Genomic DNA, 14,686 nt, shown 5'->3' with positions numbered 1-14,686 from the left:
CAAAGTTGGCTCACGAACTACCAGGACATTTACTCAAAAACCAAAGCTTTGATGCAGAATAATCATTAAATGCTCATTAGACAGAAACATTTAGTTTATGAATAATGTATTTGCCTGGTGGCAAACCCAGACCACCCTGCATCATGTCATGTAACAGCGGCCAATTTTACAATTTCCCACTGCCCACATTAGACATTTTCCACCAGTTTCTCGTAGCTAGACACAATGTCTCCAGAAACGTGACCAAGACCTCTCCGCTCAATCCCACATAGCGTGCATGTGCTGAAGTGCAGTCTCGAAGTATTACTCGCGTCTTTCGTTTAAAACCATGACATGACAGATTACCACAACATTATGATTTATATATGATTAATTGCATGCTGGCAAAAGAGCGGGCTGTCCCAGCGTGCTGCTTCCTCCAGTTTGTGGTTTTAGTAACACTATAAAATTAACAAATAATCTGTTGAGACCTGATATGAAACATAAGAAAATATGACTTTTGTCCATCAGCGGTGTATGGAGTGTTCAGGTCAGCTGTACAAGAAGGCATAAATATGCGTTATTAAGCAGCAATCACTGTTCTGTCCAAACAAACACCCGCGTCTTCCTTTTTCCACTGAAGGGAACTGTAAACCAGACAAAGGAAAATTTACTAATAAAAGACTAATTTGAAGGCGCGTGAGTGAGCGTGTGCGCGAGCGCGCACGCGTTTGCATCAACGCGCCACGCTTCAGTGCGCTCTCTGAAGGGGATAAGTGGGAATGAGAGAGGGGAGAGACGACAGTGCGGAGGAAGATTCAGCCGGATAAGTAACTCGTCAGCAAGAAACGGGGAGGCTTCGTCACCGAGGTCCGCTGCACCTGCTGCAACTTCCTTGGCTCCCAAACGGCTTAAACATCCTCTTCCATGTCCGGCGGGTGAGTTCGCATGCCAACACAGGCATGTGCGTTTTTACTCTTAAATGTCAACATTAAAGAAGAAGAAGAAAAAAAAAAAACCAAAAAACAAATCGGGGATTTTTAGATCGGTACCACATTCTGTCATGATGCTGTGCGGTTCAGCTGTCAATATTTTAAACCATAGCCTACAAACCTAAAAGATTGCATACTTTTAATTGATCGGAGAGAGGGAAAACAGTAGTCACGCAATCTAAGAGCGTTTATGCTGTTTATACATTATGGAAAACATAATGAACTTATCCTGCGCGTTGAGCAGGCAGCTGGACTCCACGGCAGATGTGGAGACAAAAGGACTAACCGAGTGAAAAACTGAGACAAAGGACGTTGGTAATCATTTTGCCTCGACACCGGCTGCTCTCACTACGCAGTGGTACCCTCGGTTTTACTAGCAAATGAAAAATAAAATACACTTGGGCAAATTTATTTTCATTACGATTTTGGAATTCTGTGTGTGCTTGGATCAGATCCAAACCGGCTAACTGCACATCGCACAAATCCAACCTTTTTTGAGTTTCATATAAAACACTTGCACTTTTTTGAGACAAGATAGAAATTATAATTACTATTCCAGGCTGAGTTTAACAGGAAATATAATGAGATTGCTCTACTCCCCAGGTTATCTTGCCATTCTGTTAAACAACATGAATTTTAAACTATTTTGGAGTAATTCTTCACCTTTACTAACAATAACTATTCCATTACAGTTTAACGATGGATCATACTTTCCTGCCTCGGTCCATCTGGACCGGCGACAGTAAATTCCTCCAGCATTCTTCAGATCTCTACACCAGTGTGGTAGTTGCGCGCAGCATCCCTGCAGGCACGTGCTTCGGTCCGTGCGTGCTCCAGAACACTTTCTACGACTCTATCGCTTTCATAGCGCAGAAATCCTGTGACAAGAGAGCGAAATCCTGTGTGTTCAGGGTGCGTATGACAAATTTGTGATAAACTGTCTTGCAGATATACTTTGTAACATCTTTACTGAGTTACTATATAACTCAACGGTGACATGATTCCAAAAGTAAAGGGTTTTTCAGATGTATATAGTTTTAATTGTCATACGTTACACCCAGTTTTTTGTGTTATTATGGGATTGTTTTTGACCAGCTGTATTTTGAGTGTTATTGTACTGACCAGTAAAAGAAAAAAAAAGTGTATAAAATCACCTCAGCATTAAAAGATGCAATCTGCCACCAATTAACTATTTAAATTATTTACAAGAAGGCTCTTAGAAAGACAGAATAAAAATCCTCTAAGTCGGGACATTGTGTAAAACATCAGGGGTTGCTATCAACAGGTCGATCCTGAGGCCATGCGTAATTCTGCCCTGATGCTGTCTTGGTTGCGGCTCGTGCAAGCTGCGCGCAACTGCGAGGAGCAGAACACAGAGGCCTTTTTGAAAGGGGGTCAGCTGTACGTGCGGACTACCCGGGACATCCGGCAGGAAGAAGAGCTGCTGATCTGGTACGACCACGAGCTGTCTCATCTGCTGGGCTTGACCGAAATAGCAAAAGAGTCAAAAGAAGGTGAGACTGATCTTTAATGCATTTGCACGATTAAATCAAATTTTATGTCACTCCAAAATCATTGAAATTATTACGTCACGTCATATTGTCTTTCGTTTTTCTTTCAGAATTAAAATGTGGGCGATGTAACCAGGTCTTCAAAAACGAGCATCCCTTCCTGGCTCACTGCCGATTCTTTTGTGCTCAGGTAAAGACTGACACCTGGAGCCGCGAGCTTTATGAGCACAAGCACGTGGAAATTAAGAGGCAACGCCGAGTGACAGATTTCCACAACATTGCCAGAGATTTGGAACACAAAAGAACTGGAAACAACGACGACGCGGAGACTTCCCCAAAGAAGAGAAAGTATGAGGAAACTCTTTATCCAAAATGGAGAAAAACGGTTCTGTTAGAGAAGACTAACATTTCAAATGATGATAATATTACACCACCGACTAAGAGTTACGACCAGCCAGCAGGAGAAAGCCTTTCAGCTGAGGGGAAACGGAAAGCTGACACGTTGAAACTGGATCTTTTGGAACGTAAAAGTGAGGAGCTTGTTCAAGGTGATGAATCCAAGGGGACTTTTACGCACGACAGAGACCTGGACACGCGGATGGAGACAGGAGGGGAGGGCTCTAGCATGCATTTAAGCAGCAACAGTGCATTTTCTCTGGTGATATCGAACAGCCAGGGCGAACAGAAAAGCGCATTTTGTAAACCGAGTAAAAGAAGTTCTCCTGTTGACCCCCAGGCTCACCCCAGCAGAGGTTCAACAGCCCCCTCTAGCCGCCTGGAGGAGATGACGAATGCATTTACCTCTAGGACGTCTGTGGGATACAATAATCTGATACCATCCAACATCCTGAGCAGTGACTTACAGACTGTACCCTCCCCGGTAGCATTAAACACTGCTTTCCATTACGCGCCGGAGCACTGGTCTAGAAACATAGGCGCTCAGCTGCAAACCACATCGTCCCTCACGATCCTTCCTCCGACTTTTACCACATTCGGCGTGTCGGTGCAGAACTGGTGCGCCAAGTGCAACCTGTCCTTCCGCATGACCTCTGACCTCGTTTTTCACATGCGCTCTCACCACAAAAAGGAGTTCGCTGCAGAGTCTCAGGTGAGGAGAAGAAGGGAGGAGAAACTTACCTGTCCAATCTGCCACGAATACTTCCGAGAGCGGCACCACCTGTCAAGACACATGACATCCCATAACTGAGACAAGAGAAGGGAAAGAAACTCTTTATTTATTTATTACCTAAATGCTTCTCATATTTAACAAGCTTCGACTCCAACCCAAGGCAAGACTTTAGTGTATATCTTTGAATGTAGGTAGCTGTATAATAACAAAACGGATACACATGCCCATCACAGCTTGTCCACTAGATGACGACAGAGGTGCGTGTAAACTGATCTCAGTGCAGTTTGTCCACTAGTTCAGTATGTTAAGTTATTTTGTGCCTTATGGAACTCAGGAGGGACAGAGAGGTTTCAAGGACAGCTCATGATTGTCACAAATATCTCAAAGCAATCCTCTTATTTAGACCATTTGCTTTTTCCTCGATCTAAATTGTACAGGAGGTATGGGTTGAGTGTGTATGCACATTCGTTTTAAAATCTAAAATTATATAAAGTGGAAATAAAAGCTTGTGGTGTATTTTGTTCCATCATCATATGGGTTAAAATCAGAGGGTCAGTTTTTCTAGTTCCAACAGGAGGCAACTGAGACCACCATTTGCCCTGTATTGATCATTCAGTGTGTTTAAATATATATTAGACACGTTTGTTGTTTAGTGTATGCAGCCGTATAACATTCCTGTGGGATTTGAGATCTGTATCCAGCATTTTAGTCTGCTATTTGAACAAATGAGCTGAAAAATACCATATTAAGCAGCTCATTTAAATAGGATGCCCGCTCAAAAAAAAAAAAAAAACAAATAAAAAAAAAATCAATTATTAGTTTTATAAACTTCTGAGTTATCATTCATCTGCAGACTTGGATGTAATCCAGGTAGACTGCACCACTTTGAACTTGTGATTTTATGTTTATCCACCAATCCTGTGCCGCTTACTTTCCACTAGGGACAGGCTGTGGACAGATGGACATAAATAGTTCTCTGTTGCAGGTAAATGAGCCGAGAAGAAGGCATGAAGTTCATGGAAAAGTCAAGTGTAGACCTTGTGCTGTCAGTCTATAACAAAAGCAGGGATGTAGTTCCCCATACATTGTTTTCTACCTTATTTGATTAAGTCAGTTTAACTTCCCGGGAAAAAGATTTCCTTCATTTTTTTTTTTTACAATCAGAAGAACATCATCCACCTTTTATAACAGGAACTTAAACATGTAGATGACACGAAAACTGCTCAATATCCTCTGACAATTTTATTCCTTTGAATATGTATTGAGTTTTAAACCAGCACTTACATTTAAGGAGCCCAAATACTTGTTTCCCTACTAAAATAATGCTTGATAAAAGGTCCCAAAACGTATTTCAATCTGGTAAAAAAAAAAAAGGAGGTTTTAGAGTTTCTAAAGGAAAATAAGATTTCACAATAAAAAGAAACCTAGTCTATATGATTAAATGGGCAATTAAGAGACATAGTATCACTCTATTGAAGCCATGTTCTAATAAACAGCACTATTGCTTCTCTGAACTCAGTAACCACGTGAGGAAAGAGCTATTTCAGCCCAGACACAGAAAATCCTCTGTTGTCTAATAATGGCTGTATTGGTCTCCTTTAATTGAACAGTCATCATATGGAAAAACAAATATTGTTCTTGGTCCCCTGCTCGCCTCGTTTCATTTAGGCTTTTAGGCATTTTGCGCTCTGAACGTGAGCCTAGACTACTGTGGTTTTCTTGGTTGGAATTGACCATTGTAAGTACTCTCCTGTGACCATGATTGCGGTTGACATGGGGTTCACTTTCTAATAGCAGACTGTAGGTCCAGACCGTAAATGGGATCAGTTAAGAAATTTGGTGGGGAGGAACAAAAAAAAAAAAAAATTAAATTTGTTCATTACATTAAAGCCAGCCTACTTTAAAGCTACAACTTCTATTAATGTAAGCATGATTTATATAAGCCCTAATTACAGTCATCATCCTAATTTAAAAGGTGGTTAGGCGCTGTAAATCGTAACATGGTTTTGCAGTTACTGAACATTTCCACTTGTGTGGAGAAAACTGAATCACGCTTTTGTACGTCAGGCATCTCTCCCTCCCCTCCTGTGTCACACGGCGCCGTCTTCAAACGTGGATTTAAAGATCATCTTTTTGTGTTTCTTGTCATCTCGTCTTTTCAAATTTCAGTAAAACAGAGCTACACTTTGTATATTCAAGTTTCATCGTACCACAGACCTCCACCTTTTTTATTGGCTAAAAGGAAATGTTCAGCTGCTTCTACAGGGTGCTCTAAAAAGAGCAGACACAAACATAAAATACATGTGAGTAAAAATATTCACAATCTTTTATAAAAGACGCATCGCTGTCTATTGTATCTGTTGGTACAGATTTTAACGAGTCTGTCATATTTGGGAATATCTTGTTTTACTTTAACATTAAAGGATCTTCTCCTGCTGATCATTGTCAAAAAAAAAGCCACATGAACTTGTTCTGATTCATTGCTTTAAGACAATAAAACCTTCCCAAAATGGGTGAATACTCTTGGATGGAAAAGGGAAAAGCTTACAATGGAAAAAGCCATGCTGGAAGGAGGGATGGCACACTTATTATAGCTCCAGTTACATGCAGCACAAGGGTTCGGACTCGCGTCCCCTTTCCCCAAAATTTCTCTGCCTCTGAGACAAAATTGCTGTCCAGTCGCAGAAAACTTCAAAGCCACTTGTGGTTGAGAGCAGATGTGGAAACTGCCAACTTTTGAGACTCAAGGCAATGTAGCCACAGAGTAATGAGTTAATAATTAAATGGTTCCCTCTGTCATTTCAGTGTCAGTTTGACACACTGTTTTGGCACCACATGGGTCAGCTTCCTCCTCCGGCGAATAAAAGCGACAAGCAGTTGAACTGAAGTGGTTGAGATCATCTATCTGTGGCCATCTGTTTAAAAAGAACAAAAATAAATCTGAAGAAAAGAAAACCATTTACTTGGAAGCACTCTGCTTCTGAACATGGATAGAAGAGAGGAAGTGCAGCGGGTTTTGTATTTCAAGTGTCTGACGTCCTAATATGCGCTTGCCTGCTTCCTCCATCAACCATTAACCCGCGGCGGCCGCATCAGTCACATTATTTGAAGAACAACAGACGCATGAGCCTTTGGTGAGGTGTAATAATGGGTTCAAGGGGGCTCTCGGGGAATGTCGGCTATCTTTGAGTGGAACCTTCCTGCTTTTGTGCTCGGCTATTTTGAAACAGCGGTGCCCTTTTAGGATTGTTTTGACAGAAAAGTTCCCCCTGACGAATCAAGCATTACGCACGATAATGTCCAAGAATAACAAACTGTGTGAAACAATAATGTTCCAGCAAGAGCATTTGGATTAAATTATGTCTTTATTCTAACTTATAGAATGCTACCTTTTCATAATTTAAACAATACACATGTACAATCTCATCTAATCATACATATAATCTAACCATGAGAAATTATCTTTTTTTTTTAACCAAGTTTCACATTTAAAATAGAAAAATATTTCTGGTTTCATTATAACATTCTTGAAGTGTTATGAGGGGGCGGGTGGGTGCAAATGAATTCCAGATGCTCTCCACAGTTCATTGGATACTTCCTTTTTAAGATATAAAGAGCAATAAAGTACAATATCTTGCAACGTCGCATATATGTACAATGTGGCGTGATTAGTTTAAAAGTAGGAACAGCTATACAGAGTATGTAAAAATGCATACATTTTTCATCATCTCCACTGTTTGTATGTTTTCGCATAAGCTGCCTGATGACACAGTAACAGTCTCTTACTTAAAGTCTTTGCATCCAAAGAAAACGTGAACACAAACTCACTGTGAGCTGTTTGAAAAATAAGTACATTCTGCCATTAAAAACAACAAAAAAAATCCCTTAAATATTTCTGTCCATGAAACATCAATATTATTTCAAACAGAATGAAAACTACTGGGCTTTTTATGTATTTCTTTTCTGTTACACATGTGGAGCATCGACTTTACATGTGTGACTCTGTTCCTCTTGCGAGCGCAGATGCCAGACAATGTGTCTCTTCAACTCTGCTGCCCCGGGACAGAAGAGATGGAAGTAATTTCACTATAGCCTATGTTCCTCGAGGAATAATGACAGCCAAAGTGACTCTGTTTTTCAATATCAGGAAACCGCTTAACAGAGGTATGGTTGTGTCCATGTTAGTCCAGTTTTTCTGTTTCTCTTCAATCTGTTTCCAGCTCTTTTTTATCTGCAGGAGCAGGACTGGACAGTCATGTTAGGATAAACCTTGAGCACTGGGTTTCTGGATTCATCCTGGTAGAGCACAGCCAGGGGACTCATATTTTCTGGTACGCAGCAGGGCTCAGGAATCCCAGGGATAATTCCAACAGCCCGGACTATGCTCTGAATGGTGGCATGGTTAGTTGGCTTCACCACCTGGAAAAGTTTGAGTGAAGGGGAAACATGCAAATGAGAAAATAAATACGAGAGATTAGAAAGTGCACATTAAGGTTATCAGTGTAGCTCACGTGAACCAAAAGAACCTACATACCACGGCTTGGATGATTGTGCTCCTACCTTGGGCATGGGAAAGCCACATGTGCCAGCACAATAGTAAGCATCAAAGGCTTTGGGTGCTATGACCCACTCATTCCAGCCAATATCTGTGAAATCCACTCTGAGGTTCCTCCTCGAACAGCCTTTGTGCTGGGTGTTACTCCACTGCCGCCTCCTGGCTTTGCGCATTGTTTGTTCATCAAACCTCAGAACAGGTGACTGTGTATTTGTGCTTCCCTTGTGCTTCTTTCCATCTTTTCTCTCATTTCTCCTCTCATGCATTTGCCCATCACTGACAGTCAGTTTGTGGCTATCTTTGAGATTTTCCACAGTTGAATCATTGGTTTTGATGCCCTGTGATGTTCTTTCTCCATCTTTCAAAACCTGAGATTCATGCGCTTTTCTAACTTGCTCCACATCTTTTTCCTCTTCGCTCTTCCTCTTCTTTTCCTTCCTTCCTGGTTTAGTCTTGTGTTTGAGTGTCAGGTACCATGGGCTCTTCCAAAGGTCATCTTTCCTGTATGAATCAGGTCTGTAGTCAACCTCGGGCAGCTCATTGTTCTGGATGGGGTCAGAGAGCAGATTTTCTTCCCTTCTCACGCGTCCTTTCACCTCTGGTGAGGAGTTAGGTCTGTGCAGGAGCTGAGAGGAATATGAGGGCTCTCCTCCCTCGTTAAACGGGTCATATCTCTGTAGGCTTGCAGCCACACTATTGGGCTCGTCTAAGGCTTGGTCATTTGCATACAGTAACAGGTAGGGCATACTGCCAGCAGAGAGGATCTCCTCTGGTTTCGTCCTGAACTGTTGCCTTAACTCCAGTTCAACTGACACCAACAGATGACCCCTGTCCCGCGCCTCCTTAATGACCTGGGTCACATCTTTCATCTGCCACACCCCTCTCCTGTGGGGGTGGAAGGTCACATTGCCTAGAAATGACCCCATTGACCCAGATCTGACCTTTGACCCAGAGGAGAAGGAATAAAGGAGCAAGCTGATAGACAGAGAAGGGTGCACGGCTGAGGAGCGGCAGGTTGGGCTCTTGAAGCGTTTACAGAACCAGGGTTTTTGATGCGAGTGTCTGTTCAGCAGGAAGTGGAATGTGGCAGAGAGGATGACCTCTGAGTCCTGGAGGGTTGTAAGGTTTAGTCGGTACATCATCCTGTGGTCAGCAGAACCTGCAAAAATAATCAATCAGCCAGTCAGTGTGAGGCAGGCAGGTGAAAAGCACTCTGCAAACTTTTGTTTTATTCCATTTCACTGTCTTAAAATCCAGAAATGCTTTTTGCAGATTTACTCAGAAACAGTTTTGCAGTTTTATTTTTTTTTTAAATCACTCTTAAGCTTTTGAGTGCTGTTTTTTGGAGTGGATAATTTAGCCTAAATTAGTCTGACTTTCTGGATGTTTGACTTTTGGGACAGTACATATACTGTGATTAGAAAATAGAAACATCTGCCAGCACAGGCAATGGCAACAGGAACTGAACCTTATTTGAACTCAGGCATTTGAGCTTTAAGTGATAATCTAGATAAAGTTTGATTGACTCCGATGGAAACGAACATTAATGAATTCCCACATGAAAAGGAAAGGCATTTGGAAAATGGTTAACATATTACAGCGAAAGCACGTATCTGTGGTAAAATCTAAAAGAAATGTGGGACAATTAAACACCTCTCTTTAAACTGTTGTGTTACATGACTGAGCTCAGTGTCTGGTGCACAACTTCATTGCTTGGTAGGATTTCAGAAGGTGCCCTTAAGAGGAACCAGACTCCACGGATCTGGCTGGCAGAGGTGGAGGGGTGGAGGGGGCGGCGGCGAATAGAGAGCTACATATTCATGATGAACATTTACTTCAACAGCAGAGTTATTGTTCATTGTGTAAGAGTTCAGCGGAAGTATAGACTGACTCAAAAGATATACATTACCCTGGAATCGCCTGCATATGGAAATGCTTACCTCAGTTTCTCTTAAAGCTTCCCCTTAAGCTTAATACAGCCTGCAGTGTCTACCCAGACACCAAGACATAATCAACTGTTTTAACAGATATTACATTGTTGCAAAAAAAAAAAAAAAAACTCCTACATCTCTGCTTGGGTTACATCAAGCTTTTGCAGTAAAAATACACTAGTGTTATGATATGTTATCTGAGAGCTATGTAGGATGTACGTGCCTGTGAATTGTGTTTATAAAAACAGCAGACAGAGAGGGACGACTGTGCTTTAATTCTCTCGACTCCAGGACGTTACTCTCCCTTGGGTTTCACTGTGATATATTTTACCGGACACTGCACGCAGGGAATCACGTGCATTCTTGCGCGTCTGTCTGGGGGTAATTGATCAGACTGTGCGCACAAGGGGCACAGCTGCTACCACAAACACAGCGTGCCCGCAGTGTCCCAAAACCATTTAAATGCATTCTCAGACTGTTCCAAAACAATCGCACCTATTTAAAGCATCTGGACGAGACACGCAACCCCAGAGTGTTTGCACTTCTAATGGTGAGGATCAGACACTTCTCCCAACACATTTATATGTTTGTGTTGGATTAGAGTTCCAAGAATAACCCACACCTTTATTTTATGTTTTTAAATTTTCGATTCCATTATTAAATATAAATTAAAGCTTTTGGAGCTCTTCTGATTAAGGCTATAGATTGAACGCTGTTATTTTCACACACCTTGGCTAGCTCTGAAACTCCTAACGGTGTTTCCCTCTTTCAGGCGGTTTTCCTTGTTGTATTTCTCGTACAACCTGTACATGTGCTGAGAGACCACTTCCTCCCCCAGGTCATCCGAGAACTGATTCGACGAGGGCTGGAGGAAATTGCCATCTTCGGTTACTGTCCTAAACGATGCTGCGCCCAGGAAACAGTTAAACATCACCAGGAACAGGTGCGAGGAACTCGTGCCGAGAGCTGCCATTTCAGTGTTGAAATGAAGACAAAATAAAAAAATAATAAAAAAAAAAGTCCAAGAGGCAAACTGCGCAGTCCAAAACTATCCAAAGTCGCGCCAAAGCAATCCAGACTCGAAAAGCAGTGCGCAAATGCTGCACCTCTCCTCTCACTTTCACCAGCGCGTCTCTCTCTTCTCTGTCAGCTGTGCAGGACCTGGATGCTGAATGTTTTAGTCCGTGGCAACAGTTAGAGCTGCTACTTTTACACTTGAGTCTCTGTGAGCGCCAGAGGCTTGAGGGGGTTATACCGGAGCGGTGAGAGGCGCTGACGTATACTCATGTGAGCCAACGAGTACTCGGCAGAGCGCGGAGCCAGAAGTGGAGGTCATGATGTTCACCCCCCCTCCTCCTCCCCCACACGCGCGCACGCACACACTCTCTCAGTCGCTGATGGTGTTGTTGTTGATGATGTCCTTATGCTCTTTTGCATTAGTGAAACACAAACACAGATCAAGTTTCAGGAGTAAACTTGAACTCAGTTGTTTAGCAAACTCAACAAACTGTGTTTTTTCTATTTGTGGGCAAAGTAATTCCACCTCACAATTTCCAGCTCACCACATTATTTCCAGTAACTGCTTTTGACACGCTCTCAGTCACACATAATTAGCATAGAAATACCTACAATAATAGTCTGACCAACCACCCAAGGGCTATTGTTAGGACAGCGATCCACATTTTATGCTGTGTGCTGTTTTTCTCCGTGTGCGAGAGAGAGAGAGAGAGAGAGAGTTGGTAGCGAAAGGCTGTGAGATGAGACTCTTTTGAAGGACTTACTGTGATTTTATTCATGGCAAACAGAACATGGCCTCTGCTGGGGTTGGTGGATCTAAACTCAGCAAAGTCCTCTCTCTGCTGTGTATGTATTTTTTTTATTTTGTGTGTGTGCATGTGTGCATACAAGCTATTTCCAGTGTGTGTCTCCACTGTCTGGAGTTCTGTACCAACAATGCTTGTTTTGTGGAAGTGGTGGTCTCCAGCAGAGAGGCTGTAACTAGCTGGGCCTCTCGGGTTATTCTCCACACACACAAAAACACACACAAACACACACACGCACACAAGCGTGCACGATAACACGTAGAGAGAGCTACTTAGTACCTTTCTGGCCCCCAAGGGCCCCACAGGATACTCTTTTTCAATATTTTACATAGAAGCAATAGGTCCTAAAGTTGGACCCTTCTCATGATTTTCTTGAAGTGTGTGTGTGTGTAGTGTGATAGCAGAGGAGCATTCTGTTGGATGTGGCGTGCTTTAGACTTTTGTCATAGCACACAGATACATGAATGCTTTGTCTCTCTTCATACCATGTTGAGTTAAAAAACAAAACATGATAAATGGCTGTGGTCATTTATCTGATTGCAAGAAAACTCATTTTAAAGTGTCATCTTTAAAAAAATAGAACTGTGAGAAATCCAGTGAGGATTTAAAAGAGACGTTTTATGAATGACCACTCTATAAATCAAAACTCATGGCTATGCAAACAAACTGAACAATATGCTATTGCTTCTTTGGAAGTTATATCATTAGAAAAAAGTTGCCTAACTGCAAACTGTCTTTCCCTGTTATTAACAAGCCATTAAACACTTCTTTCATTATGACAAAATGGGAGTGTCTTGTTGCTATAATTTAAACCACCACTTGGTTATAAACAAAGAGATCTTTTGCATTTAAGACAAAATGAGTGGCTTGAGACAAAATACAGTTATTCCTACTGAAACACCTTAACATCTTGAAAATAACACAGAGAGAGACGGAAAGTGATATGTGGAAAAAGGGCGTTAGGTTCAAAATAAATGATCCTGTGGAGAAAAAAAACCAGCCCAATCCAAGTTTAAGTGTGAGGAAGACAACATGAAATGGCTGTGAACTCTAACGCTGAATATGTAGGGCAGTGTGAGATTAATGTTGGGCATTACATTAATGCTGCTCTCTCCATCATGACTATGAGGACAACAGCCTCGCTATGTGAGAAAACCCCCACAGAGAAACCGCCATAATCTAAAACTAACTGTTCAACCCCACATATGCGAGTAGTCAGACTCACACTGAGATCAGAATTCACACATTTTGATTTTAATAAATATAACCAACTTACATGCATAACAGCCTTTATCAGGATAAGTGTGCTGCAGTGATATGCAGTGAAGTGACCTTAAAACCAGAAGTAGCGTTAAAAACACAAGTAAAACTGCAGAAACCAACACACAGCATGCATCGCTGCACTGTCATGGCAGAGTGAAGACATCCCTGCATCTCCTATTATTGATCATTTAATTGTATTTTATCAGAGGGATTCCAAACTCCAAAACATGCAAACATTATTAGAAATTGCCAAATACTTTATGTATAATCTGGATTTTTGTCAAAACTTTTGTAAAAAAATTCGTAGATGCACTGATTCAAAGCTACTAGACTAGACTAGTTTTATAATCCAGGTCTGGAGCGAAAGTTGTTACTGTCTACTGATCTCTGCAGCAGCACTGAACTGTGAAGCCCCACTCAGGCTGTGTTACAGGGCCACGGTGTGTTATAGTTTGTTCAACATGGAGGTCCACTCGTAGGGCCGTCCAAACCAAACAGAACTTGTGCTCTACTCTCTGTGGGGGAATGGAAGAGTGTGAGGAATTAACATGCTTGTGTGTGTCTGAGTCTGTGTGTGGTGCAAGGACTGATGGTGTATCTGGAAGTGCTCCTAGTTTAGCACCTTTGCATGTTGGGTGAGAGTTTCTGGTTCCAGAGAATAACACTGGGGGTCTAATGGATGTTTGTGCATCAGCATGGGGAATTTGTTAGGGATCAACTATATGCTAGTCATCCTCTAGTACTGATGTTTTGGTTTCTCAAAAAAACCCACAAAGCGATGTTTATATATTTTCGATGGGCGGGTTAAATGTCATGTCTTACACTAAAATTAATAAAGAATGGTTAGTTTATGGCTAATATTTGTGTGTTGCATGTTTTTAGGCTTGACATGGTATTGATATCCTCCATTTGAATGTTTTAAAGAAAACATTTCAGAAATATATTCAACAATTTTGTTTAAACCCTTCAGTATCTATCCATATAAGTTTTTTTCTTTTAAATTTCGTGCCTGTGTTATTATATTTTCAGGTTGTATGTTAGTCCATATCTCCTATTCTAATGAACACAATATCCCATGAACCTCTGGTGAATTTCTTCACACTTGGACCAAATGTTCTCTTTGACTTGAGGATGAACTGATCATAATTCATTATTTTGTTATATCTTGACATTAATTCATTAATGTCTAAAGGGATGAAATGACAAGTTACAAGTTACAAGTTACAAGTTACTACAGCCACAAACTTCAATAAAGGAAACAAACTAGTCTTATTTTTTTTTCTTTAATACAATCTGTTTTGACAATATAGTGTATGTCCTTCACTGACATTCTCAGTCACCTGAGGAGTTGCTCTGCTGTTGTGCCTTATACATTGCACTACTACAGAAGCCATTGACATTAAATCATCAAATGTGAAATGTCCACCATGCTAACTTTGTTATCCATCCATCCATCTGTGACCAAAAAAGACCAATTGGAGCACAAAGTGATCACAACAAGTG

The 14,686-nt window shown here is 41.4% G+C and overlaps 2 protein-coding genes across 3 annotated transcripts; one reads left to right on the top strand and one right to left on the bottom strand.

Annotated features, from left to right (window-relative positions):
* The first annotated feature begins 782 nt into the window (after nt 1–782).
* Nucleotides 783–4,215, top strand: prdm8 (PR domain containing 8). The gene is made up of 4 exons (XM_040002018.1): nt 783–917; nt 1,664–1,883; nt 2,257–2,485; nt 2,593–4,215. Exons 1-4 carry the CDS (start codon nt 907–909, stop codon nt 3,687–3,689), a joined length of 1,557 nt encoding a protein of 518 aa, XP_039857952.1. The 5' UTR covers nt 783–906; the 3' UTR covers nt 3,690–4,215.
* A 1,622-nt stretch (nt 4,216–5,837) lies between these two features.
* On the bottom strand, nt 5,838–11,393 carry gdf10a (growth differentiation factor 10a). Of its 2 annotated transcripts, none has more exons than XM_040001765.1 (3): nt 10,827–11,392; nt 8,172–9,325; nt 5,838–8,030 (listed from the first exon to the last, which is right to left on the bottom strand). In XM_040001765.1, the coding sequence occupies exons 1-3, from the start codon at nt 11,068–11,070 to the stop codon at nt 7,839–7,841; spliced, it is 1,590 nt and encodes a 529-aa protein (XP_039857699.1). In that variant the 5' UTR covers nt 11,071–11,392; the 3' UTR covers nt 5,838–7,838. The 2 variants fall into 2 exon arrangements, with proteins under 2 accessions (XP_039857699.1, XP_039857700.1); XM_040001766.1 differs by having other exon boundaries at nt 7,913–8,030; nt 8,146–9,325; nt 10,827–11,393.
* Between the last annotated feature and the right edge of the window lie 3,293 nt (nt 11,394–14,686).

This window comes from Simochromis diagramma, unplaced genomic scaffold (genome assembly GCF_900408965.1).
Source record: "Simochromis diagramma unplaced genomic scaffold, fSimDia1.1 OVJJ01000421.1, whole genome shotgun sequence".
NCBI classification, from domain to species: Eukaryota; Metazoa; Chordata; class Actinopteri; order Cichliformes; family Cichlidae; genus Simochromis; species Simochromis diagramma.
The sequence above is the reverse complement of the archived record's forward strand: the minus strand, read 5'-3'. Positions and strand labels throughout refer to the sequence as shown.